Genomic DNA, 24489 nt, shown 5'->3' with positions numbered 1-24489 from the left:
TTATTTCCTTCTATTTCCACCCCAGAAGAATGCAGGACTCAAGCCATTTTGTTCTGAAAGTACTCAGGCTTTTGGTTGAGTGTACCATTAACATGCCAGGGCCTGCTTGTCCTCTCCTGCTTGTCCTTTGATCACTGAGCAAGTATTTCCTGCAGGACTAACAACGTTAAATGAATATATTTGCCCAGCAGCTACTGAAAGAAACACCTTAGTTACCCATCTCTGTATCTCCAGATTGGACCTGAAGGCCAAAGAACAGATTTTGCAGCATTTCAGCCCTCTGAGAGAAGCTTTGTTATGCAAAATTCCTCTTATCTCAACTTTCACATGATATAGAGAAGGCAGACTCAAAGATAATTGGAACTGTTCCTTAGAACCTCTTATTTTATTAATCACGAAAGATCAGAAAAATAGGTGGAGGGACAGCAGATGAATAGACAACACTGAACCACAAATTGTCAAAAAACTGTTCAAAAGAGCTGAGATGTTCAGCAATCCAACTGGTTAACTTGTTCTGCCAGTATAAAAGAGCCTCAGATGTGGAGGAAGAGAAGAACTTTGATCTTCTCACCAAGAAATAGGCAAGAGAAGATTCTGAACTGGCCCCAGTCCCAGCACTGGAGACCAAGCAAGGACATTAGCACATTGCAAGGACACTGCAAGTCTTGAAATGGTACCAAAGCACCAGACTCATTGTCCAGAGCCTCACTGTGCTACTTCTCAGCCACAGCCACACAAAAGGCTTTTTCTGGCTTACACAACTGAAATCTTCCACTTTCTGATTCACAGGGTCTGTGTCAGACTGAAGAAAACACAAAGTTAACCAGGGCAGTGTAAGAGTCAGACAGCATCAGCTGTTAGAACCTGTGGGTACTGTGTTCCTCCTGACTCATTTCTCCAGAGACATTGCCCTGGACTGTTCAAGGGAAAAAAATCTACTATTTCAGAACAAGCTGGGTTTCCAAAAGACTTCAAACTAGAACATTAGTTTTTGCAAACTTTCTCTATCCATCTCTCTATCCATCAGAAAAATTTATGAAATCAAACTTCCTTGATACTCTCAAGGTGACTTCCAAGATCTCCTCTTCAGAGAGAAAACGAGCTCTACCCTCCTTGCTGTTCACAGGGTAGGGGAGGTGCAGCAGCAGCTTCCTGTAAAAGAGGACACAGAGAATGTCAGTGCCTCAGATCAGGTGAGCAGTTGAGATGTCATTGCAAGTTACTCCTGCAATTCCTCAGTCAGTATGCCAGGGAATGTAATTCCAACAGATCTCCTTATTGTCACAGGTTGTGGGGCTCCTGCAATACCTCACACACAGCAAGACTGGCCCTGAATAATTTCCATCACTTAAAAGTAGCCTGGCTTAGAAGCAGCCGCAGAACTACAGAGCTGGAAGCAGTTGCTTTGAGTTTTTCTACTCATCCGTGGGAGAACATTAGTTTTTCAGTATGTAGAACTGGACATCTTGATTGTTTCCTCCATACTGAGAAGACTTGCACTTATATTTGTGAAAGCAGCACTGGTTCAAGCTGTACCCAAGCAACCATCAGATTTATGGTGAACTTTTTATTTGCTATGCTTGTGACTAGAGACAGCTGGGTACTGAGGATATAATGGCAGATCTGAGTCACCAAAAAGATAGAATTGCAAAAGGAAAAGGATGCTGAGGTTTTCCTACATCTGCAGCATTGCATTAAGCTACTTCTTTTACTGCCCACAGGTTCGGCAAGTCATTAGCTGAACAATTATTCCTCCCAATTTTCCAGTTTCAAAACTAACATTCCCAAACCTTCTTCCACTCCTGTTGCATCCTTGGGTGAAAACCAAGCACAGCGTAACTGACTCTGCCTGGTTTTGACAGAGAAAAATGTTTTTTCTGTAGTTAGTCTACTGGGAACTTATTTAGGCCTTAATCCACAGCCTGCACCTTGAATTTATCTGCAGAAGGCCATTCACATATAGATTTTCCCACATCCCATTCAGTGTAGCAAGTCAGCCCAGGGAGGATTAAGGTTTCTTATGAAAGCAGTCTTTGTGAAGGAGGACTTTGAGCAAAACAGACATGGGAATTATCTGGAAATCTCAGGCAGGAGAATAGCACACTGAGGGAGAGATGGAGGAAGACTGAGAAATCCAAGAGTGTATCAGTCAGTTGATTATCTTTGTAGGCTTGAAATAGCCCTATTAAAAAAAAAAAAAAAAAATCAAAGGAAATCTCTTTAGGAAACCTTGTAACATTTCCATCTCTGCATCTGTGCTTGGATATGTCCATAATTTGGCTTTCAGCTACTGAAAATTCATCTGCACTTTTTTACCATCTTCAGTCGTATACATTTGTACAAGTTAGTGCTTAGAAATACTAGACTAAGTCCTTCAAGACCTTGGGCAGTATTTTTTCCAGATGTTTTGAGCCCTTGAAGCCTTGTTCTTTAAATAGCCAAAATCTGTCCTAAAGCTTTTTACTGGACAATATCACAGATTCAAAGCCAGCAGATTGTACACCTATGAATGGACTATGCTCATGAATATTTATTTTTCATGAGCAATTAATAGTACAATCTTTAGCTTTGCTTTCCACGCAGACTGCAGTTAAAAGCTTGACTAAGCCCCATTTCAAACAGGATATTAACTGTACTTCTATCAATTGTGCTACACTTACTTTTTGGGAGTTCGAAGGTCAAGAACCTTGTCCTGGATGTCTAATGTGATGTCTGAGTACTTTGTCTCCGGCAGCTTGATTTTAATCTGAAATGATGGGCAGAGGTAAAGCTGTGATTACATATGTTACCCTAAAAGCCATAAAATAACTCATTTTCATGAATATTTCAATAGTAGTATCAAAGAGCAACGTTTTGAGTAGGTAATTTGTATCAGAGAAAATACGACAGTGATAATGACTGCTTTCAATAGCTTAGTGATGTGTATTGATATCCTATTCTCTTCCAGATCCTGAGCTGCTAATGTGCCTGACAGGTGTTCAACATCCAGCAAAATCCTCAGGCTTTGTGTATTGCAGGGACAGTTTGCTTCTGCTAGACAGATAACACAGCAATTCTACCTGTCCTGGAGCTCAGAAACCAGGGAGGTCTTTGATTATATAATGATGAGGCAGGATCTGATAGCTGGAACCTTAAAGCTGTCATCATTGTAGCATTCTGCTAGCCCACACACCTTGTAAAAAGTATAGGAAGAAGAAAAAAATCTTCTTCCCAGTCCCTCTCCTCACCAAAACTGTGTCCAAAATGAAATTTCATCTTAGAGCTACATTTTATTCCCTATAAGTTTATATGGGGCATATGCATTTGCACAGATTCCCTTGAGTACACTTGGTCCTTGAGGTGATACAAGAGTTCCTCAGGTCAGCAAGTGCAAATCTACAAATGGAATCTTCTTGTGTGCAATCTCCACAATCTTCTTGTGGAGAATCACAAGAAAATGCTACAGGAGGTCAAAGGCAGCAGTAGAGCTTGGTGTTTACATTCTGTCCCTCAAAAAGCCGGGAAGATGGAAAAGGGCAGAGAAAGAGCACAAAGGAGGGATGAGAGCTCCAGGCTCAGCTCACCACTATATCTTCACAGCAGGCAGTGGAGGGGTCTTTCCCAGTCATCCCAAAGAAGACATCCTCTGTTCCCACATGCTGCTTGAATGAAATCTCATACCTGCCAAAGAGAAGTCATTGCCTCGTAATACTGGAGCAGGGGCAGGAGACTAAAGGAGACTGTGATTCTCAGAGGACTGAAAATCCTTCTCACACTGTCTCTCCTCCTCTGCAGGCTCCCTTCGAGGCTCCAATCCATCTGCACTGGGTTTCTGTTCAGAGCCATGACCGAGACAGCTGGAAGACAGGTGGAGATCATTCACTCCACCTCCCAAAGCATTCACCATGCTGCCTCTGTTTCCCTAACCAGCCTTTGCAGGAGCAGGAAATGCTCCCTAAGTGGACACAATGCTTATCAACCAGTCAAACACCACAAACCCCTGGGGAATGGATCTGAAAAGGGGGATGTCTATTAAATGTGCTCTGCTCTGTCCTTTAGGATATTCTTGCAGCCTAAGCATAATGCTCTAAGCCAGATTGTAGTTGTTTTGCATTCAGCCAACATTTATTTTCTTCTCCTTCACATCTACAAAATGTAGCATCACGTATTCCCTTGCTCTTGGTAATTAATGAACGAGGAAATGAAAACTGAATTTGTATTTATAACATATGCTACTCCTACTAAGTTCAGCAAAATTACTGGGGTGGATCACTTGTCTAAGCTATTAGAAAGTCTTTCATATCTCCAGTGTGCATATGCATATGTAATAATTCCTAAGTCAATGACAAATGTGTCTAATAGCTCTGGATGCACCTCTGTAGCCATCTGTTTTCCTTTTAGGACATTTTCTTTGCTTCATTTGATGAACTATTAGAAAGACTTGTACTCTCTTTTCATCTGTGCAACATGGGGCACAACTGCTTGAGGCTGGAGAAGCACTGCAGAGGGGAAGGGTCAAAGGATGGCACGGGAAAATCTTCTTTGTGCCCACAATAGAGAGAGGGTGTGTCCTGTACCTGACAGGTGGCCATTTCAAGGACAATTGTGCATGAGGGTGAAATCAAATAATTTTCAGAAAGGTTGAGTCCCCGTTCAGGTGGGTCTCAGTCCTGTGTTTAAACTGGGAAATTGAAAATCTCATTTTCAGAAAGGCTGAGTCCCTGTTCAGGTGGGCTACAGTCCTTTGTTTAATTGGGAAATTGAAAACCTCATGTCCTGACTTACCTGCAGGAAAAAGTGAAGATTCTGGTGCACAATGTGCAGCCTCATGGGCTACAGTCCATCTGCTGCAGTATTTAACACTTCAGGACATGGCATTGAAACATTGATTGGAAATGCAAAAGCTGCTTTTATGGACTGTCCCTCAGGGCTTTCTGACCTCTACAAACTACAATTTACATGCCTGATTTCAAGAATATTTTTGCTACTGTTTTTCTATGAGCAAGGGAAAAGGCTCTGGTTATAAGTTGTGCTTTGACAGACTAAGATTGAATGACAAGATTTAAGAGCTCAAAATTGCCTGCACACAGCTTTTCTTCCTGCAGTACTATTTGTCTCTAAAGAGCTTAAATCTTTGAAATGCAAATATACATTGGAGTACTTTATGAATTTATGAGTATGGAGAAATGGATGCATCTCAGTTGCAGCAGGAAAAAGCAGGTATTTCACACAAATGGCATATTTTAAAGTTAATAAATCGTTTTTCTGACCTACTTCCCCTTCTAATCCCACTTTATACAAGTAACTGACACTGCACATAAACTTATGATGGGAAAAACCAACACTATGTTTCTGTTCTGAGATCAGAAGATTTCAAGACAGGGGTTAAAACCACTCCTCTCATGTTGCTTTAGATGCAACACTGATATCTTTCCTTTCTTCTTGCACGACACAAGCCTTTCAGCTGGCTGTAGATGCTGTTTAACTCTCATTTCCATTAATGCTATGTAAAGCCCACACAGGCAGTCTCAGCTCTCTTACTCTGGCTTTTCTCTAGGGTCCCAGGTATCATCAAATTCAGATCCTTCTGGGACCTCCTCTGTATTCCAAATGGTTTTCTTGTTTTCAGATTTCACTTGAAAAGTACCTGTAAGTGAGGAGAAAAATCACAGTGACACATTTTGAAATGTCTCGGTTCCTCAAGGCTTGCTGAAAGCTTAGAATATTTTTCAAGAATGAAAAAAATAAAGAAGAAAAGCCATTTCTAAAACCTAGAAAAGTACTTCTAGGCTTTAGAAAAGTCTTTGCATTAAAAGCATTCTAGTTAATGATTACAGTCTTCTTCACCTCACTATCTTATGAATGAGGATTTACAGGTGGAGAATGTTTTCCTTTCTTAAATCTCCTTTACCCAACCTTTATTTCCTGGAAATCCTCCTTTCTGGCATATAATATCTAGCACTTCAAAATCAGTAAAGTGTAGAGAGATGAAATACTAATCTTCCACTGACATGAGATTTTCAATGAGCAGAGTCATTCACAAGAGGACCACCTCCTCACATAGAAATCCAGTTCTTCCCATTTGGCACAGTCCAGACAAGGTGCTTAAGACATATGAAAGTTTATTGGCAGAATAATATGGTTTATGTCTGTCCTGCATGGAAAAATATTATTTTAGCAATCTGGTAAATGTGAAACTTGAAACTTTTAGAGTAGAATATCTGGTTATTGCTGGAATCCCGAGCAAAAATAAGCTATTATATTTGCCACAGTTCTTTTCCTGCAAAACTCACCCTGGCCCTTGTTGGCCTTTCTTAGGGCTCTTAACTAAACTGCTCAATCATGTGACAGCATCAGCTCCAAAAAACTTAACATTAACCTTGCCAAGTCTTTACCAAAACTGTCTTTCTGTCTTTCCTGGGTACTTATATGGAGATTGTGCTGCTCAGCTGTGATCCCTGCAGCCCCTGGCTGTGCACTCAACTGTTCTCATCTCCACTGGAGGCTGCTCTGGCATTACCCTTTCTGCTTCTCTTTGCATGTTTTAAGAGTTAAGCTTTCAGGAAAGGAATAATTTTACAGTGTGATTGTGAGAAATGTCATGCTTTGCCCATCTCAAAGGTCAGTGACCACTATTTTATTGCAGTGGTATCTTACTACAGCTGCTGCAGTCTGCTGACGTGAGGATGCCAAAACACAAAAATACTCCTCCTTACTGGTGGTTTCTTTCTTTACTGGTCCAACACTCCCAGGAGTCATGGAACCAACAGAACAGCGTGGCTGCAGAGAAAGGCAAGAACATCTTAAATCAATTTTTATAGAGCCAAGCTCAGTTACAACCATAATGTCAGTAAATACAACACATTATCTAAGGTCAAACAAATCCCCGATAGAATTGAAAAAACATTATCCAACAGTTTCATGACTGAACCACTGAATATTCTCTTTTCTTCACTCTCACAAAGCAGAAAGTGACCTTGACACACAGGGTTTAAGCAGGACTCACAGAAGCCCAGTAATACAGACAGATGTGCTTTGTGAGTTTTGGTTTCCATGGCATTTTGGCAGAATTTCCATGCTTGCCATGAAAATATTACAGGAAACCAAGGGTGCTACATGAAAGCCCCATCACAGCATTTGGATTCCTTTTTACAGTAGAGATCATGAGGCAACAACATTTTCCTCTAATTATGAATCAATTTAGTGCTAATAGGCCAATGTGAGGAATTTCTCTATATATTAAGATTCCTCGGTTCAATAAAAGTGCCTCATATGCACAGAGCATTAAATTAAATCAAAATAAAGATTTCAATTTAGCCAGATTTACTCAGACTTAATTGACATCCCTCATGGCAATTTTCCATTTCTGTCTCTGAAGTGTCATTCATTTTATTAATAAGATGTAAACAAATTATTTTTAAAATCAGGATGTTTACTGCAGAGATGTACAGCCATAATGCAGGGTTTAAAAGGCAGGCATTAAACAGCTGGAGGATAGTTGGAGTGTGAAGGACCACATCTATAACCCACAGAAAGAAAACTTCAAGGGATATGCACACCTTTTATCCCAAATATTACTTGCATTGCCACTACTGGGGCTAGCCAGCTCTTTGTTGATTTGGAGGAACAGTCAGGCATTTGCCATTTTTGTTATCTGTTTTTTTGGTTTTTTTACCCATAGTATGATCTTTTCAAAATCCTGAGAAACTTGGCAAAGTTTTGAGCTTTCACAGAGGCCTTCTACATTGTTGGCACCTTTGGGACTCCTGGGAATATTTCTTCCCAGCACACAGGCAGGCCTAGATAAAAGCAGGTGTTGCATGTTGCAGAAAAAATGCATGTTCTCCAAACACTGGGATTTTCATCTGCTGCTGAGAGGAATTGATATAAAAGAATACATTTAGATATTTCTCTCATTATTCATTCAGATTATACACCTTAGAATGATTGTTCACCTTCCCCTATTTTACAACCACCAAAATACCTACTGTACTTCAGTGATCAATTATCTCTACAGTTTTCAATTCCTGGCATATACAATTAATACACTCAGTTGCCTCTGGATATTTTGGTCCTTAATCAGAAGTCGAGCAGCAATTTTTTCCCCTCATATCTGGCTGCAATTGCCTTCATCTCTAGCAGAGTTCAGGGAAATGTAGGGGGAAGGCTGAAGTATATAAAGCTCTTTCAACTCCATGTTCTCATTTCCTTCAGGCTGAAAAACTAAACCTCTCTCCTATGTTGTGCTCACAATGTTTTCTTGTTTTCCTGGGGCATCTTGCTCATTATCTCCCTCAAGAGCTTATTACTCAGAAAGTATCCTCGAGCTGTTTCAGTCAGTCCAAGACTTTCTCAGATTTTCATCCTGTTTCTACTCACTCTGGAGAAAAAGAGATTTGCTTCTCCTTAATTAACAGCATAAGGCTATGGTACAATATGTAAAAAAAGCAGCAACTCTTATGAAAGGCTCACCACATCATCATCATCATCATCATCTTCCTCTTCTGGAGCATCACGGAGCAGTTTGGCAAGGCTCTGCAGAGAAGAGCCTGAGAACACGCTGTCCATATCCATACCCACTGCTCACCTATACGGAAAAAAACAAGTGACAGATGAAGCAGGAACCAAATGTGCTTGGAACAGCCTGTAAAGCACAATTTTCCTGCTGTGTGTTTGGGAAGGAAAAGTTTAGCCAAGTTCCTGTATGTGTGATGACAAAACATGGAAAATGGAACACAAAATCAAAGAATATGCTGAGCTGGGATGGACTCATCAGGATCGGAGAGTCCAACTCCTGGCGCTGTGCAGGACAGCCCGAGTCCCACCATGTGCCTGGGAGCGTTGTCCAAATGCTCTTTACACTGTCAGCCTTGGGGCTGTGACTTCCCTGGCACCCTGTTCCAGTGCCCGACCACCATCTGAGAGAAGAATCTTCCCAGATATCCAACCTAAACTTCCCCTGCGAGAGCTCGAGCTGCTCCCTCGGGCCCCGTCATCCCGAGGGAATAACACCCAGCCTTTTCCCTCTGTGCCCAGACTATGGACCGATTGCTCCGCTGCCTTTTGGAGCAAGCACAGCTCGAGCCTTACGAGCGACCGGGCAGAACTCTTCCTAAACTCCTCTGCCCACCCGCCGGCCTTCGGAGCGGCCCAGCTCCAGCCGCAGCTGGGGGAGAAGGGACCCACAGTGACAAATCCTCGTCACCGCGTCCCCGCTGTCGGGCGGCTCCAACGCCGCTCCTCCGGCCCGGTGTCCCCTGTCCCGGTGTCCCCTGTCCCGGTATCCCCTGTCCCGGTGTCCCTGTCCCGGTGTCCCTGTCCCGGTATCTCCTGTCCCGGTGTCCCTGTCCCGGTGTCCCCTGTCCCGGTGTCCCTGTCCCGGTGTCCCCAGTCCCGGTGTCCCTGTCCCGGTGTCCCTGTCCCGGTGTTCCCTGTCCCGGTGTCCCTGTCCCGGTGTCCCTGTCCCGGTGTCCCCTGTCCCGGTGTCCCTGTCCCGCTGTCCCCTGTCCCGGTGTCCCCTGTCCCGATGTCCCCTGTCTCTCACCCCGGCCCCGCGGCCGCGTCCCCCGTCCCCACAGCAACGCGAACAGGCCCCGCCCCTCACGCCCCAACAGCCAATCGTAGCCGAGAGGCTGCGAGTGGCGGCCGCATTAACCAATGGGTGCCGAGGGCGGGAAGGCGCGGGCCCGGGCGGGGCGCGGTGACGCCATCGCGCCGCGCGCGGTCGCGGAGCCGCCGCCGCGCCTGCCGGAGCTCGGCCCGCGCCGCCGCCGCCGCCGCCGCGCCATGAGCCAGTTCAGCTTCGGGGCGGCCGCGCCCGGCGGCGCCTTCAGCCTGGGCGCGCCCAGAGCCGCCGCCACCACCGCGGCCACCAGCGGCTTCTCCTTCTCCGCGCCCGCCGCCGCCGCCGCCTCCACCGCCTTCAGCTTCGGCAGCGCGGCGCCGGCGGCGGGCGGCAGCCAGCCCGCCGGGCTCTTCTCCTTCAGCAGGCCGGGCGCAGCCGTGCAGCCCTCCGGCTTCAGCTTCGGCTCGGCCGCCGCGGCCCCCGCGGCCCCGGCAGCCGCCGCCTTCCCGCTGGGGTGAGAGCCGGGCCCGGGCGGGGCGCGGGCAGCGGCAGAGAGCGAGGGACGGAGCGAGCGAGCGAGGGAGGGAGGGAGCGGGGGCTGTCGGTGCCGGGCCAGGGCTCCGCCGGCCATTCTGCAGGGAACGAGCCTTGGCCCTGGGGGCCGGCACTTCCCAGCGCCCTGCAGCGATCGCCGCCTTGGGCAAGGGCTCAGCGGGCCCTGGGACCTGGCCTGGCTGGTGTTTTCATGGGGCAGCTCCTACACGTGCTGGGAAGCAGATGTTCCGCGTTTCCCTCTGCAGCTGGGCTGGAGACGCGTGCACAAAGAAACGCTAAAGCTCCGCCGCCGAATATAAAACGTCTTGTTCTGTCTGACCCGGATCTGGAGTGCTCGGAAGGTTTTCTCGGCAGTTTGGCAGGGATTTGCCGTTAAGGAGAGGCTGCGAGTTCTGGAGTGGTTCTGCAGAGCTGCCGCTGTCAAAGCGTGCCAGATGGCAGCTGTGGGAAGGGAGCTCAAATGGGGACGAGCAGGAAAAAACCAGCCTTGTGTAGAGAGAACAAAAAAGGCTGATTGTGAGCTGTGAGAAGGAGCAGTTTCACGTATGCTGCCATAAAATGTCCTGTGATGCCTGGGTGGCTGGCTGGAGGTAATGGAGGGAGAGTCAGTAGAAAGAGGAGGGATGGCAGGTGACAGCAGCTGGATGGAGTCTGTTGTCAGAGTTGGGACACAACTCTGGCCTGGCCGGGTGTGCATCTCTTGGAAAGGAGGTTTCTGCTGTCAGCAAATGGTTAGGGAGAAGACAAGCTGTGGACGTGAGTGGACATGTGCCTCAAGCAGATTGGCTTCTTTTCTTTTTTCCCTAGGGCAAACACCCCAAAAGTGAACTTTGGAGCCAGCACTGTCACTTCAGCTCCTGGAATCACGGGGGGCTTTTCTTTTAGTGCCCCTGCTGCAACCAGCACACCCTCGAGTCAGGCAGCAGCCCCATCCGGCTTTTCCTTTGGCTCTGCTGGCACCAGCAGCACCAGCACGGCTCCGTCTGGGACGACAGGAGGCTTCACCTTCTCCAGTGGCACCACGACTCAGGCGGGAACAGCCGGCTTCAGCATCGGCACCGCGGCTCCACAGGCAACGTCCGCGGGGCTGACCTTTGGCACGGCCCCTGCGGCTGCTGCCACCACCAGCACGGCCACCCTGGGAGCGGCCACCCCGTCAGCAGCGCCCTTCAGCCTCGGGGGGCAGCCCACAGGTGGGGGAGCAGCCTGGGGGGGCAGCTGGGAGCCTTTGGCATGGGGATATCTGAGGGTGGAGTGGAGCTCTGCAGCCTCTGGCTTCTGCTGGGGCACAGTGGAGCCAGGGGCTGGAGCCAGAGCTGGTTCTGATAGGCTTGTCCAGGGTCTGCAGTGGTGGGGAGCAATTGCTCTTCAGCCTGGAGGAAGAAAATCCATCTTTTCCTTTGGCTCCTGCTTCCAGGTCTAACCTTTGGGGCACTGCCTTCAACAGCAGCCACCAGCACAACCACGGCATCGCTGACCACAAGTACCAGCCAGGCACCCACCCTGTCCTTTGGAACCAAGCTTGGAGGTAGGAAGCTGTTCTAGAAAACAATTCCTCAAGGCTTTGGGAAATCCTCCTGGCAGTATTTGACTATTGGGAGTAGACAAATGCACTGGAGTGTGGGAAGGAGCCAGAGGCGTTTGTTCCTGTGAGTTTGCCCTGGCAGGGGTGACCTGTGGCAGCTCCTAGAGCCACTGGACACTGTGTCCTGTGTTTCTGATTGTGTCCCACATGCCAGATTCTGTTCTGTGCTTGTTTGGGCAGCACAGTGGAAGGGAGGCAGTCTTGGAGGGCACACTGTGAAAGACAGCGAGTGGAGGGAGAATAGGAGGAAAAGGAGGTTAAAATGCTGACATTGCCAAGAACCAGGTGTGGCTGGGCAGTTTGTGTCAGCCTCCCAGCAGGGTTGTTGTGTGGTGGGTGGGAGCTCAGTGTGCTCTGCCTGTACACATGGAGCTGTTTGTCTCTGCAGTCACATCCACAGCTGCCACCACAGCCTCCACCACCAGCACCACCTCAGTGCTGGGCTCCACGGGGACCTCGTTGTTTGCATCGGTGGCCACTTCTTCAGCCCCAGCCTCCTCCTCCTCCTCCACCACCACGGGCCTCTCACGTGAGTCTCTCTGGGCAGGTTTGTCCCTGGGGCACTAAAGGAGCAGGTGGCTGCTGCTCCCTGTGGCTGCAGGAGCTGCTGTTGCTGCAGTGGGAGGGGGGAGCAGGCTGGGCACAACTTGTCCAAGGGGCCCTGCATTTCATGCCTTATGCAACCTGTTAATGGTGTCTTCTCTTTACAGTTGGTGCCACTTCCACGGGGACAGCCAGCCTGGGGACACTGGGCTTTGGATTGAAAGTTCCTGGAACAACAGCTGCCACAACAAGCACTGCCACTGGTAGGAAGGAGATGCTGAAAGTGGCTGAAGAGAAGGGAGCCTGACTTGGGAGAGTAGCAGCAGAGCAGTTCTGATTTGTAAAGCCCTCAAGTAACTGAAAATGACACAGTCTGACTGTGATCCTTTTCCATCTCTTTGTGAAAACCTAGAAGTTCTCTCAGCTGCTGCAGAGGTGCAGGGGAGGAACTGGCTGTGCTGGTAGTTCTTGGTTCTACCAGGAGAACTGAGGGGACTGACAAGGGTGTGGGCAAGGGATGTTTTCATTCCCTTCTTGGCAGAGCTGGGATTTGCTGTTGCTCCCTTCAGAGGGATCTACTGCAGCTCCTACAGCCATGGGCAGTGTACCCTGGACCTGTTCTCTGTTTGTGAGGTACCAGGTGTGTCCTCTCCTCTTGCTTGACTTGAATCTCTTCTTCCAGGGACTACTTCTGCTTCTGGCTTTCCTTTGAATCTGAAGCCATTGACTACGACTGGTGCCATTGGAGCTGTGACCTCCACAGCTGCCATAACCACAACCTCCACAACCAGGTGTGTGTTTTGTTACCACTGACCACTTGCTGCCTGTTCATGCTGGCATCTGGAGGAGGAAGGGGAATAAGTGAGTGTTGTGGTGTTTCTCTTTCCTGACCTTGCTCCCTCTCAGTGCCCCCCCAGTGATGACTTATGCCCAGCTGGAGAGTTTGATAAACAAGTGGAGCCTGGAACTGGAAGACCAAGAGAAGCACTTCCTGCATCAGGCTACACAGGTCAATGCCTGGGACCGGATGCTGATAGAGAATGGGGAGAAGGTGAGGTGACCTCCAGTGGAACCTCGTTCTGCTTGCTCAGGTCCTTAAAGGCCTCTGTTATAGATGCAACAAGCCATCGAGGGGGACTTTCTGCTTGTGAAAGAAATAGGTGTGAGCTCCACCTGAGTGCTTTTCACGGTCTCTCTGTGTGTCTGTTCTGGTCTTTAGGCCTTGGGGCTTGGAAATGTGTTCTGTGACTTTACTCTGTGATACCAGGTTCTCTCAGGGGGATCATTCCAAGCTGAACCTGCCTTATTCCATCTTTGGCCTGTAAATCTTTATGTAACGGTCTCTTGTTTCCAGTAGAACTTGCATGGTGCTGCTTTCTCCCTCGCACCTCTCTTCTTTGGGAAGCTGACTTCTTGGTGTTCAGGCTGTAATGGAGTGTCTTCTGTTTCCAGATCACTTCGTTACACAGAGAAGTGGAGAAGGTGAAGGTTGATCAGAAGAGGTAGGAGACTCTGAGCGCTTGAAATGATTGAATTTCTTCTCTGCACTGTCCTGCCTGCTTGTGTGACAGCTCTGCAATGTGTGCAACATGAAAGGGAAGCAGTTGGCATTTTCTCTTTGCAGACTGGATCAGGAGCTCGACTTCATTCTGTCCCAGCAGAAAGAGCTGGAGGACTTGCTGACCCCTCTGGAGGAGTCTGTGAAGGAGCAGAGCGGCACCATCTACCTGCAGCACGCCGATGAGGAACGGGAGAGGACGTGAGGCACAAATCTGCTGGGGATGGGGGATGAGCCCTGTCCTGTGGTCACAGCAGTCAGCAGGAGATAGAGTTGGGATGGGTGTCAGGATTGAACCATGAGTGCCTGCTGTCAGATATTTAATCCTGTTTTACTCATGGCAACATAGATTTTACTCATAGTCTTCCACACTCTTGCTTGTCTGTCCCCATTTGTCAATCAAGGGAGACAGGCCTTGGGAGTCCCTTCCTGTGGGTGATGGAGCTTCTCTGGCTGCTGTTCCCAGGTCTCTGCCAGCCTTGGCTGCAGATGTGGAAGCTCATTCTCATTGCCCATAGTTGGTGTGACTGCAAGCAGGTCTTCAAAGCTCTCTTCAAAAATTCTGATCTTGCTTCCTGTGTGCTCTGCAGCTACAAACTGGCTGAAAACATCGATGCTCAGCTGAAGCGCATGGCACAAGATCTGAAGGACATCATTGATCACTTGAACACATCAGGAGGCCCAGCAGACACGAGTGACCCGGTAATTGGAAGCTATTTTATACTGCTGAAGAGGCAAAGGATATTGAAATAATTCTAACTTTTCATTTGTCCCCATGTGGATACTCCAGTCATACTTTATACTGTTTTTATATCCTCATAAAACAAGATCTGAATAACCAGCTCTTTCTGATATCTATTAAATTGATTTTGATGCTCCTTATGGCTTTACTGAGAAGCTTTTATTCAGTAAAAAATTCCCTTTGGTATTGGAGACTGAGCTTTTCCGCATTCATTTTTAATTTTGCCACTCCGTGCCCAAGGTGATGAATGTTCTGCTGGTTCCTAGGTCTACATTAAAAGAAGCCAAAGCCACAGACATATCAGCTGAACTGTGCAGGTTTTTTGCTGGTATGGAGAAGCAAAGTAGCAGGGTTGCTGCACACACTTCCCTGGCAAAGTGGCTGCTGCCTTAGGGAAGCTGTGCAAGGAGGAACTTGCCTTTGACTCCTCTTGGTGTTTATGCATTCTCAAAACTGACTCGCACCTTCTCTCTCTACTCAGCTTCAGCAGATCTGTAAAATTTTGAATGCACACATGGATTCCCTGCAGTGGATTGACCAGAACTCAGGTGAGATTTATCCTGCAGCCTTTTGGGAATGTGAGTGGAAAGCAGGAGCATGTTTGTGGGTGTGGTTCATCCCTGAATTCCTGAAGGTGCCTGAGGAATCTTCCTCTTCACCTTCAGTAGCACTGTCCCCTCTGGTCTTGAATTCTCCTGATGTGCCTGATTAGAGGCCTCTGATGACAAGTTTCTCCTGGCAACAGATATGTTTTACCAAAAAAAGCCTTCCTTAAATGCATCAGTGCGTAGCAGAGAACTTGAAAACCTTATTACTCATTCTGTCAGACTGACGTTATAGTTCAGCTTCTAAAAGAGTGTGGGGTTTGCCTGTTACACAGGAAGGTTGGTGAGGGGAAGTGTGTGTGTTCAGTGGTATCACCCTACCCACTCTGAAAACGGGAAGGCACATCAGCCTCAATAGCTGGAGATCCAGTGCAGAGCAGGAGATGCACTCAGGGGTGGACACTTGACAGTGGAGTCATACTAAAACAAGACAGAAAGAAGGAACTTTTCTCCCTGGGAGTGCCTCCTGGTGAAGCGTTCTGGAATTTTGTGCCATTTGGATTTTAACTGGTAGCAGCCACACGGGGGCACGGCAGAATAAAGCAGCTCTCCTCTCAGCTGCCCCAGAGTGCACTGCATGGCTACAGTGCAGTGAAATGCTCACAGCTTCTTGTGTGAAAGCAGGCCTACTGTTCTCCATGCTCACACAGAATTATTGGCTTAGGTCAGGGTCTAAGTAGGTGTTTTCTTTCAGAGCACTTATGCTAAGCTCCACATTCCAAACATGCCTTTTTCCAGAAATCTGGTACACCTCCTGTGCCACCTGAATTCTTTACAGAATGTGTGTGAAAATAGCTATCTGTTTCCTTTAAATTTTCCTAGAAGGGAGACCCATTTTTCCTCCTGCCATTCAAAAATGAAGAAGTTCTCTTACTGGCAATGCTTTGGGTTGAGTTTTCCTCCTGCTTTGTCCACTGTCGAATCTGAGTGACTGTCAGTGAGAAAATACTTTTCTTTCTACAGGCAAAACTGCAGGGTTCTGTTCTGGGCTGTAACGTTTAACCCTTGTTTCTCCCACAGCTGTGCTGCAGAGAAAGGTGGAAGAGGTGACAAAAGTCTGTGAGAGTCGCCGCAAGGAGCAGGAGCGCAGCTTTCGGATCGCGTTTGATTGAAACACTCCCAAGTTCAAAGGATGAACATAAAGCCTCCACAGAAAACAGAGGTGTTTGGGAACTGAGGACTGAAATGATGACCTGGCTTTGTTTCTTTTCTTACAATAAAATGTGTTGTTTGTTCAAAGCCAGTTTTTGTGGTGTTGGACTGGGTTTCACCTACTCCCGTAAGAAACTGGATGAAGTTTGTGCAGGAGGTGTGTGTGCTTTGTGCTTCAGCTGTGCCTGCAGACTGCTGAGGTACCAGAAATGCTGCCTTGGAGGGCTCTGCATGATTTTGCACAGCCTTGTTTTGGTAGTGGGGGTGGCTGGAGGTGTGCCTTCTGTGAGAATCTGCCAGAAGCTTCCACCATGTCCAGCAGAAGCAGTCCCTCGTGACTCCAAAAGATGGACAAGTCACTGCCCAAGGCAGGGCCAATTAGAAAAGGGGACAATGCTTCTGTGGAAGTTTTAAGAAGAAAGAAAACAACAAAAAAAATTGTGGCACAGTTGTAGTTGTGGCCAGAGAAGTGCAGGGTGAAAACCTGTCTGAGAAACAAGGTCATTGGACAAGGAGGGAGGGCGAAGAACTGTTCCAGGTGCTGGGGCTGAAATTCCTCTGCAGCCTGTGGTGAGAACCATGCTGAAGCAGCTGTGCCCTGCAGCCCACAGAGGACCACGGGGATGCAGAGATCCACCTGCAGTCCATGGAGGTGCCCATGCCAGAGCACGGGCATGCCTGAGAGGAGGCTGTGAGCCCTAGAGGAGGCTGTGAGCCCTAGAGGTGCCCTGCTCTCAGGCTTGGAGCATTCTGTCCTTGAAGGACGCCGTGGCAGTGCCCCACACTGCAGCACTTTGAGGGGGGCTGCTGCCTGTGCGATGGGCTCACGCTGCAGCAGTTTGCAGAGAGCTGGTGCTGGTGAGATGGACTCAGATCAGAGAAGCTCAGAGAGAACTGTCCCCCGCGGGAGGGACCCCGCAGTGTCCCTGAGCATCGGGAAAAGCACGGCAACTGAGCGCAACCCCATTCCCAGCGCTGCTGGGGCACGAGGGATGGGTGCGGGAAGGTGTTTCTGAGGGGTGATTTTACTTCCCATTATCCTGCTCTTCTTTAGTAATAAAGTTAGTAATAAATTAATATCTCTTAAGTTGAGCCTGTTTTGCCCGTGATTTGACGAGAGACCTCTTCTTATCTCAACCCTTGAGCCCTGCATTAAATTTTGTCTCCTGTCTTTAGCTGCAGAGGGGAGCGAGTGTCTTTGAGGGAGGCTTGGTATGCTTGCTTGCCAAGGCTGCGCTAAGTGCAGCACCTCAAGGGCCGCTCCCCCCGGCTCCTCAAGGGCCGCTCTCTCCCCGGCTCAGGGCCGCTCCCCCCGGCTCAGGGCCGCTCTCCCCCCGGCTCCGGGCCGCTCTCCCCCCGGCTCCCGGCCCCTCTCCCCGGCTCCTCAAGGGCCGCTCTCCCCGACTCCGGGCCGTTCTCCTCCCGGCTCCGGGCCGCTCTCCCCTCGCTCCGGGCCGCTCTCCCCCGGCTCCCGGCCCCTCTCCCCGGCTCCGGGCCGCTCCCCCCGGCTCAGGGCCGCTCTCCCCGGCTCCTCAAGGGCCGCTCTCCCCGACTCCGGGCCGTTCTCCCCCCGGCTCCGGGCCGCTCTCCACCCTGCTCAGAGGCCGCTCTCCCCCGGCTCAGGGCCGCTCTCCCCCGGCTCCTCAAGGGCCGCTCTCCCCGGCTCCTCAAGGGCCGCTCTCCCCGGCTCCGGGCCGCTCTCCACCCTGCTCAGAGGCCGCTCTCCCCTGGCTCCGGGCCGCTCTCCGCCGGCTCCGGGCCGCTCCCCCCCGGCTCCGGGCCGCTCCCCCCCGCTCCTTCCGGGGGCGGCTCCCGGCACACCGCGGGCGCTGCCGGGGTTTGGAGTGCGGAGCGGCGGGGCCATGCGCCGGTGAGCGGGGTATCCGCGGGTCCCCGGGGTCCCCAGACTGCCCTCACGGACTCGGCCCCTCCGCCGGTCACGGCCCGGGCCCGGTGCCACCCCCAGCCCCCTCTGCGGGCGGCCCGGAGCGGCTCCGGGCCCGGAGCGGGCGGAGCGGGAGCGCGGCGCCGCACGGCCCGGGTCCGGGTCCGGGTCCGGGTCCGGGTCCGGGTCCGGGTCCGGGTCCGGGTCCGGGTCCGGTGGATTTGCGGTCTGTCTGCTCCGGAGCCGGTGACCCCGGAAAGGGAAGAGCGCTGTGGAAATTCACAGTTTCTCTTCAGCGTCGTGGTTTCATTTCTTTCTTCCTTCCCTGACTCATTTGAAACTGGCAGTGTCTGTCTAGATGATGATGCAGGATGATTTTGGTCAATTAAAAATGATTGCATGTGATTTTAAAGTAAATAAACAACCCCCCCACCAATACAATAACACCCGAAGACTTCTTGGGTTGTACTCAGAGTAGCCCCAAATCTGTTGACTTTACTAGTGACGTTAAAGGGAGCTTTGGTCACGTAGTTTTGGTTTCTTGTTTTTTAAATCCCGTAAAAACAGCCCAAGAGGTGGAGGAGCTGTAGCAAGGATGTGTTTTGAGCAGTGTTTCCCCTGTTGCCTTACTGACCGTGCCTGTGCTGTGGTTGTGTGCCCCAGGGTGAACAGCAGCCTGTCCAGTGATGAGCTTCTCCTGGAAGACTTGGAGACGGAAGGAGAGAGGCAGCTGAAAAGCCTCCTTCACCACCAGCTTGACACCTCTGTCTCCATCGAGCAGTAAGTCCTGATCTGGCCTAGGTGTGGTTTGAGAGAGACCAGCCCCTTCCTGTCCCCCAGTTCCTCAGTGCTGAGCTGTTTGTGCTGTTGTGTTGCTTTGGCTCACAGGTGCAAGTCAAAGCGGAGATGCTTTGCCCCTGCAGCTTTTTACAAACCTTTTGGGGAAGAGGCTGCGGGGGCTTTGACCCTGTCGCAGTTCCAGGCCCTGCAGGAGAGTGACAAAGAAACCTCCTCTCTCCGGGAACTGGGGCTCTCCGACTCGGAGATTCTGCTCTGGAAGAACCAGGCTTCAGCAAGGAAGGTGGGCATGCTTCTCTAACCAGGTCAGGTTGCTCTGATCCTGTGGCACTCTGGTAGATAATTCCAGTCCTCTGTAAGCCATTGGTAAAGAATGGCCACTCCTTGTATCCCTTTAGCCCAGCATGATCCTACATTTCTGCTGGCCTCTTTTCTTTGGTGGAATGGTCAGTGTTCAAAGATGTGCTGAAGACAGGAGTGGGTCGTTTGGAACACAGCAGGATGTGAGTGTATTCCTGCATCTGCCTTGATCTCAAACAAACCATTTCACCTGTTTATACCTGTGCATGAAGGATTGAAATACCAGAAGAGAAAAAGGAGAAAATATTTCAGAGCACCTCAACATCCTCCTTTGAGTATCCTGATATATCCCTGTATCCCATTACTGATATGAGATGGCTGTAGGGAGTGTACTCTTCAGGAGCCCTGGGATAGCCATGTGGAAATAGTGCAGAGCTGTCAGGCAGAGTGTGTGGTGGCTCCTCCCTGGGTGTTTTTCCAGCAGGTTTTTTTCCTTTCCCCACCTTCACCCTTTCTTTTTCATACTCCAGAGACAAGAGGTTTTTGTGGTTGTCCCATGTCAGGTGCACTGGAGTGTCCTGCTTTTTAATTTGCCAAATTAGAAAATGCAAAACAGGACTTGGGCTGATCCTTGGCTTCCCTCTGCCTCCTCTTCCTGAGCGATAGCTGTGTGCAGGAGAGAGTTGTCTGTGGTAATCTGGGGTTGGCTCTTTTTCAGCTGAAATCATTACTTGCTTTGGTGTTTAAATGCAAATCCAACCCTGCTGTGGCCTGATTAAAGCTTGGTGTAGAGAGGGGTGGTGTTAATTTAAGAATGAAAATCAATGTCATCAGTACCAGCTGTTATATTTAGTATGAAATGAATTCTGGGATGTTCAGAAAAAATTATTTGTATGGAAAACACTACTCTGACAGAAAAAAATGGTAACATCAGGGTATATCTTCCACAGGTTCTGAGAGAAGAATATTTAGGGAGAAGGCCTAAGTCAGATGTGCAGCTTTGGAGGTGGAGGGCCTGAGTGAACGATTCCACCATGGGTGATGAATAATGTCAGCCGAGACAGGGAGAACTTCAGATGGCCTGGGGAGCTCTTGGTGGAGTACTGAGTGCAGATTTCTGTTATTTTCAGCTGCTAAGTGGCAGCTTTTTTGAAAACAAAGTACAACAAATGATTTCCGGGAATTGCTTTTCCGTATAAACAGCCTTTCGTGCCTTACGGAAGCTGTGAAATGGTGAATGGAAGGAACTGTGCAGATGTGGGGCAGAGGTACCATGGGAAACTGTTAGGTTGTGCTCAGTGCAGGGAGAAAGCCTGGTTTCTTGCCCAAGGCAGAAGGATCTGTCACAGTAATTCTCAAACTGAATTTGAGAACAGAAAATCCACCCACAGCCCCATAAAAGCGTGTTCTTTGTCTTCTGATCGGGGTGGATGGGGGAGCAGAGGTGCCCTTTCAGCAGCTGGGGTGTGTTTACCCAGGGATGCTCCCTCCTGGCAGCTGAGCTGTGAGGGCTGTGCTGCAGTTCCTGTATGGTTTCTGGAAGGTTGCTCAGTGATGTTTGTCAGGGTTTAGACCTGAGCATAAACCTCCCCTCGGGTGCCAAGCAGCAGCTGGGGGGTCCACTTTTCAGCAAATAAGGATCTCAGGGTCATAGACGGAGAGCTTGGTGGAAACTTGAGCTCGGGGATGCTGTAGGTGTGGGGAGAGAATTGCCAGAGGATGGTTGTGCAGTCTCTGCAGGTGGCTGTGGAAAATGGCTGTAGCTGTCAGAGGCAGCAGGGACAGAGGGAGACAGGCCAAGGAGAGGGAAGCAGCACAGACAGCTGATGAGAAAGGAGCTGTTTCTCCACTTCCCTCAAGAACCAAGCTTGCTGTGTGCTTGTATTTGTCCTACCCTTGCAGTGACTTGGTGCCCTGGGGGATGGTTCCCAATTGCACCCACTTGCAGGGCTGGGGCTGTGACTCCCTCTGAGGAGGAGGCCCGTGCCATTGCTGAGCCAAGCCGTGCTTGTTTTGCAGGGCTGTGGGCTGGGGGCAGCCCCGGAGGCCACGCAGGAGCGGCTCCATGCCATCCAGGAGAAGCTGCAGGAGCGGCAGCGCATCCTGGCGCTGCCGCAGAGGTTTGCGGGCAGCAAGCAGCTGAGCCGGCGGGAGATGGAGATCGAGAACGCCCTTTTCCAGGGAACAGACCGGCACTCCTTCCTCCGGGCCCTCTACCACGAAGGTTTGTGGGCTCAGGGCTCTTCCTGCCTGGGCTCCGGCACACAGAGCCAGCCTGTGTGGGAGCCCAACACATTTCTGTCTGGCCTTCTGTCCCCGAAGATGTGGTTCTGCTTTGGTACTGTGTGGGAGGAGATATTTTCCTCTCTTACAGCAGCAGGCAGAGTTGGTTCTGTGAAGGGTTTAATATAGAGGCTTTTAAAGTCCATTTCTGGAGAGCATGGATCTCCTTGATGTGTTGCATGTGGTGCAGAGCAGCTTGGGGTGTGGGAGAGGAGCTGGGGTGATGCTTTGGTAGAGCCTCGAGGTCTGAGTTACACAAAGTGTCTGTGTGGCACTGGAGATTGTTCCTTCCCTGAGGAAACTGCAGGGGGTGAAGGAAGCAAAGGCACAGAGCAGGTAAGAGGAGGAATGGCGAAAGCCTAGTCCCTGAAGTGGAATTGGATCCAGTCAAAGGCTGGGAGATACTGCTCTCACATTTGTCCTCATTTCCATTAAAGAGAATTAAAGGAGATCATTGATCAGTCCATTCCATGGACCTTCTTTAAACCCAGGAGCTTAATCTGATGTCCTTGAAAGCAGCCCCATAGTGGTACAGGCCGGCAGCATGGCCCATCATGCATGCACATGCAGGAGGAGGAAGATGTGGTGAAGGAGTCACTAGAAAGTGCTGAAATGTGGTTGCAGATAAGCAATTGAGAGGATCTCTGAAGAAAAGCTCTGATGTAGCACAGGTGGAGCTGCTACTCTCTGCAGGTTCATCCTGAGCTGGGGAACCAGCACTTGCTGGAGCTGCTCTTGTTTTAAACAACCTGCAGGGCCTGGGCACAGAGGCTGGGGTGAAACAGGGTTTCTCTTTTCTGTGTCTTGCAGTCTGTGTGTTTTCCAGGTTATTGGTGATAGTTACCACGTTTCTCTGTTATGAATTAGATGACACTCAGAAGAGGGCAACAGATGAAAAGGACCCCATGGTTCATCTGGAGAGTGTTTACCAAGAGCTGCTGAGCAAGAAGTGCCCAGAAAAAGTCCAGTCTGCTAGAAGTGACCCCTGCTTGTCCCCTTCCCCAACCCTGCAGAGGGCTGTAACTGAGGAGTCATCACTTCCAGACCAGGAGGAGCAAGCACAACAGGCAGCAAGTCCCAGTGTTTCTGCAACAAAGCCCCACCAGTCCCCTCCAAGGCCTGTGGTTATTAAAGAGCCAGTCGAGTTTGTCCCAGAAGAGGAGATCCTCAAGAACCGCCTCTCAGAGGAAGAACTCCGGAACATACCCAGATTCTCATCCTACCATCCAGGGGAGCCCAGCAAGGTAAGCTGAGATGAACCAGGGTTTATCCTTGCTCAGCAGGATGCCCTGAAGCTGTGGCAGTTAGGCAAAGGCTCCTCTTTGCTGTTGCCTTGAAGTTGCTCGGCTGATCCTCCAGGCCAAGGGGGAAAGCAGCCTCTGCTCTGGGGGGAAAAGGGACCTTGGACTCTGCTGGGAGGTCACCATCCTGGCAAAGAGTTGTACTTGTGAGCACAGCCCTCCCTGGCTCCAGCAGGTCACCTGTCAAGATGTGCTCTGGCTGAGGTCTGCTGTCACCTTACTCAAACTGTGCCTATCTGGTAGCTGGAGATTATTTAGTTTATAAATAAACTGAATAAACGGAAGTGTTTTATAATAAAATGAACCTGTCAGTGCTTGATGCAGGTAAGCAGGGTGATGTCTTGAGTTCAGAGCTGCCTTTCTCTGTACACCCACCTGTCCTTTAAATGCCACCATTAGCATGTGGGTGTGAGGGTTGAACTAATTCACACTGTGGAGCTGTACAGACTTGGGACTAGGCTGAGGAGTGTCTTTGCATGGCAAAGGCTGGCTGACCCTCTGTCTCTGTTACAGGTGCTGTATTTGAAGAACCTGGCCCCCCGTGTGACAGTGAAGGACCTGGTGGCCTTGTTTGCTCGGTTCCAGAAGGAGGACAGCCCACTGATCCAGTTCCGCCTCCTGAGCGGCCGGATGAGGGATCAGGCCTTCATCACCTTCCCTGGTGAGTTGCTGCCTCGTGCCTCTCAGTTCTTCCCTGACTCCCATAGGTGTCACATCCTCCTGCAGGGCACTGTGCTGCTGGCAAGCCTGCCTTTCAAGGAAAAGCAGGGGAATTCACTCCCTTCTCTTCCTATCGTGCCATGGTCCTTTCCCTGGGTTGGAAAGGTTGCTCAGTGATGTTTGTCAGGGTTTAGTCCTCAGCATAAACCTCTCCTCGGGTGCCAAGCAGCAGCTGGGGGGTCCACTTTTCAGCAAATAAGGTTCTCAGGGTCATAGACTAAGAGCTTGGTGGAAACTTAATCTCGGGGATGCATCTCCCAGGGCAGAAGCGACGTGGTCTGTCACGTGCAGTGTTCATTCAGCATGTCAGTGTGGCTGCAGGATCCCCTCACTGCACTAGAGCACGCTGAGTGGCCATCAGATGGGAACACCCATAGGAACAGTCTGTGCCAGCACCTGCTGGGTGCCCTGTGCCCACTGTGCCCTCTCGTTGCAGACACAGAGTCAGCCCAGAGCGCCCTGCGGCTGCTGAACGGCTACAAGCTGCAGGGAAAACCCCTGGTGATTGCTTTTGGGAAAAGCAGGAAGCATTTGTTGGAGGCTGACTCTGCCAGCCCCAGCTCCTCTGCTGCAGAGAACACTCCTGCCACCTGAGGGATGGAGAACCAGCAGCCTTGTGGATGTCAGTGAGCTGCAGGAAATCTGTGGTTGAACGTGGGACAGTGAAGGACAGGTGGGAGCCAACGTGCAGGTCCAGTAATCTCAGAGCGGGGAAGAGAGAGCAGGGGCCTGGGCTCTTCTTGAGACAGGCACTGCCTGTACACTGTTGTGGCAAGGAGGGAGGGAAGAGGCCAGGTAAATAAATGCACTTATTGTGGTATTTCCTTAGTGTGTGTTTATTGATGCTTATAGTCCACAAGTCTTCCAGAGTCCCGTGTGCTGCACCCTGCTGCTGCAGGACTGTGTCCACACACTGCC

General features: G+C 50.0%; 3 protein-coding genes across 5 annotated transcripts; 2 read left to right on the top strand and 1 right to left on the bottom strand.

Annotated features, from left to right (window-relative positions):
- Positions 1-401: 401 nt before the first annotated feature.
- On the bottom strand, positions 402-9550 carry DNAAF6 (dynein axonemal assembly factor 6). 2 transcript variants are annotated; one of them, XM_058847765.1, is made up of 7 exons: positions 9524-9550; positions 8455-8566; positions 6696-6759; positions 5521-5626; positions 3564-3660; positions 2661-2746; positions 402-1152 (listed from the first exon to the last, which is right to left on the bottom strand). In XM_058847765.1, the coding sequence occupies exons 2-7, from the start codon at positions 8551-8553 to the stop codon at positions 1017-1019; spliced, it is 588 nt and encodes a 195-aa protein (XP_058703748.1). In that variant the 5' UTR covers positions 8554-8566; positions 9524-9550; the 3' UTR covers positions 402-1016. The 2 variants fall into 2 exon arrangements, with proteins under 2 accessions (XP_058703748.1, XP_058703747.1); XM_058847764.1 differs by having other exon boundaries at positions 8452-8566; positions 9524-9538.
- Positions 9551-9693: 143 nt separating this feature from the next.
- Positions 9694-16371, top strand: LOC131583532 (nuclear pore glycoprotein p62-like). The gene is made up of 12 exons (XM_058847746.1): positions 9694-10058; positions 10907-11292; positions 11517-11627; positions 12073-12213; positions 12395-12490; positions 12910-13018; positions 13134-13278; positions 13680-13729; positions 13852-13986; positions 14376-14487; positions 15009-15075; positions 16153-16371. The coding sequence occupies exons 1-12, from the start codon at positions 9766-9768 to the stop codon at positions 16242-16244; spliced, it is 1737 nt and encodes a 578-aa protein (XP_058703729.1). The 5' UTR covers positions 9694-9765; the 3' UTR covers positions 16245-16371.
- A 1691-nt stretch (positions 16372-18062) lies between these two features.
- Positions 18063-24389, top strand: RBM41 (RNA binding motif protein 41). Of its 2 annotated transcripts, XM_058847751.1 has the most exons (7): positions 18063-18154; positions 18833-18949; positions 19058-19250; positions 21287-21491; positions 22418-22794; positions 23365-23512; positions 24008-24389. In XM_058847751.1, exons 1-7 carry the CDS (start codon positions 18147-18149, stop codon positions 24163-24165), a joined length of 1206 nt encoding a protein of 401 aa, XP_058703734.1. In that variant the 5' UTR covers positions 18063-18146; the 3' UTR covers positions 24166-24389. The 2 variants fall into 2 exon arrangements, with proteins under 2 accessions (XP_058703734.1, XP_058703732.1); XM_058847749.1 differs by lacking the exon at positions 18063-18154 and having other exon boundaries at positions 18765-18949.
- Positions 24390-24489: the final 100 nt, after the last annotated feature.

Source organism: Poecile atricapillus, chromosome 12 (assembly GCF_030490865.1).
Source record: "Poecile atricapillus isolate bPoeAtr1 chromosome 12, bPoeAtr1.hap1, whole genome shotgun sequence".
In the NCBI taxonomy this organism is placed as follows: Eukaryota; Metazoa; Chordata; class Aves; order Passeriformes; family Paridae; genus Poecile; species Poecile atricapillus.
This window is presented reverse-complemented; position numbering and strand designations above follow the sequence as displayed.

Coding starts and splice junctions, on each gene's coding strand:
- DNAAF6 (XM_058847764.1), bottom strand. CDS start 8,553: ATGGATATGGACAGCGTGTTCTCAGGCTCTTCTCTGCAGAGCCTTGCC. Junction 3,661..5,520: donor GACCCTAGAGAAAAGCCAGA/GTAAGAGAGCTG, acceptor TCTCTTTGGCAG/GTATGAGATTTCATTCAAGC. Junction 1,153..2,660: donor GACCTTCGAACTCCCAAAAA/GTAAGTGTAGCA, acceptor CCTCTTTTACAG/GAAGCTGCTGCTGCACCTCC.
- RBM41 (XM_058847749.1), top strand. CDS start 18,765: ATGTGTTTTGAGCAGTGTTTCCCCTGTTGCCTTACTGACCGTGCCTGT. Junction 19,251..21,286: donor ACCAGGCTTCAGCAAGGAAG/GTGGGCATGCTT, acceptor CTTGTTTTGCAG/GGCTGTGGGCTGGGGGCAGC. Junction 22,795..23,364: donor ATCCAGGGGAGCCCAGCAAG/GTAAGCTGAGAT, acceptor TCTCTGTTACAG/GTGCTGTATTTGAAGAACCT.
- LOC131583532 (XM_058847746.1), top strand. CDS start 9,766: ATGAGCCAGTTCAGCTTCGGGGCGGCCGCGCCCGGCGGCGCCTTCAGC. Junction 13,019..13,133: donor ACCACAACCTCCACAACCAG/GTGTGTGTTTTG, acceptor GCTCCCTCTCAG/TGCCCCCCCAGTGATGACTT. Junction 13,279..13,679: donor TGATAGAGAATGGGGAGAAG/GTGAGGTGACCT, acceptor TTCTGTTTCCAG/ATCACTTCGTTACACAGAGA.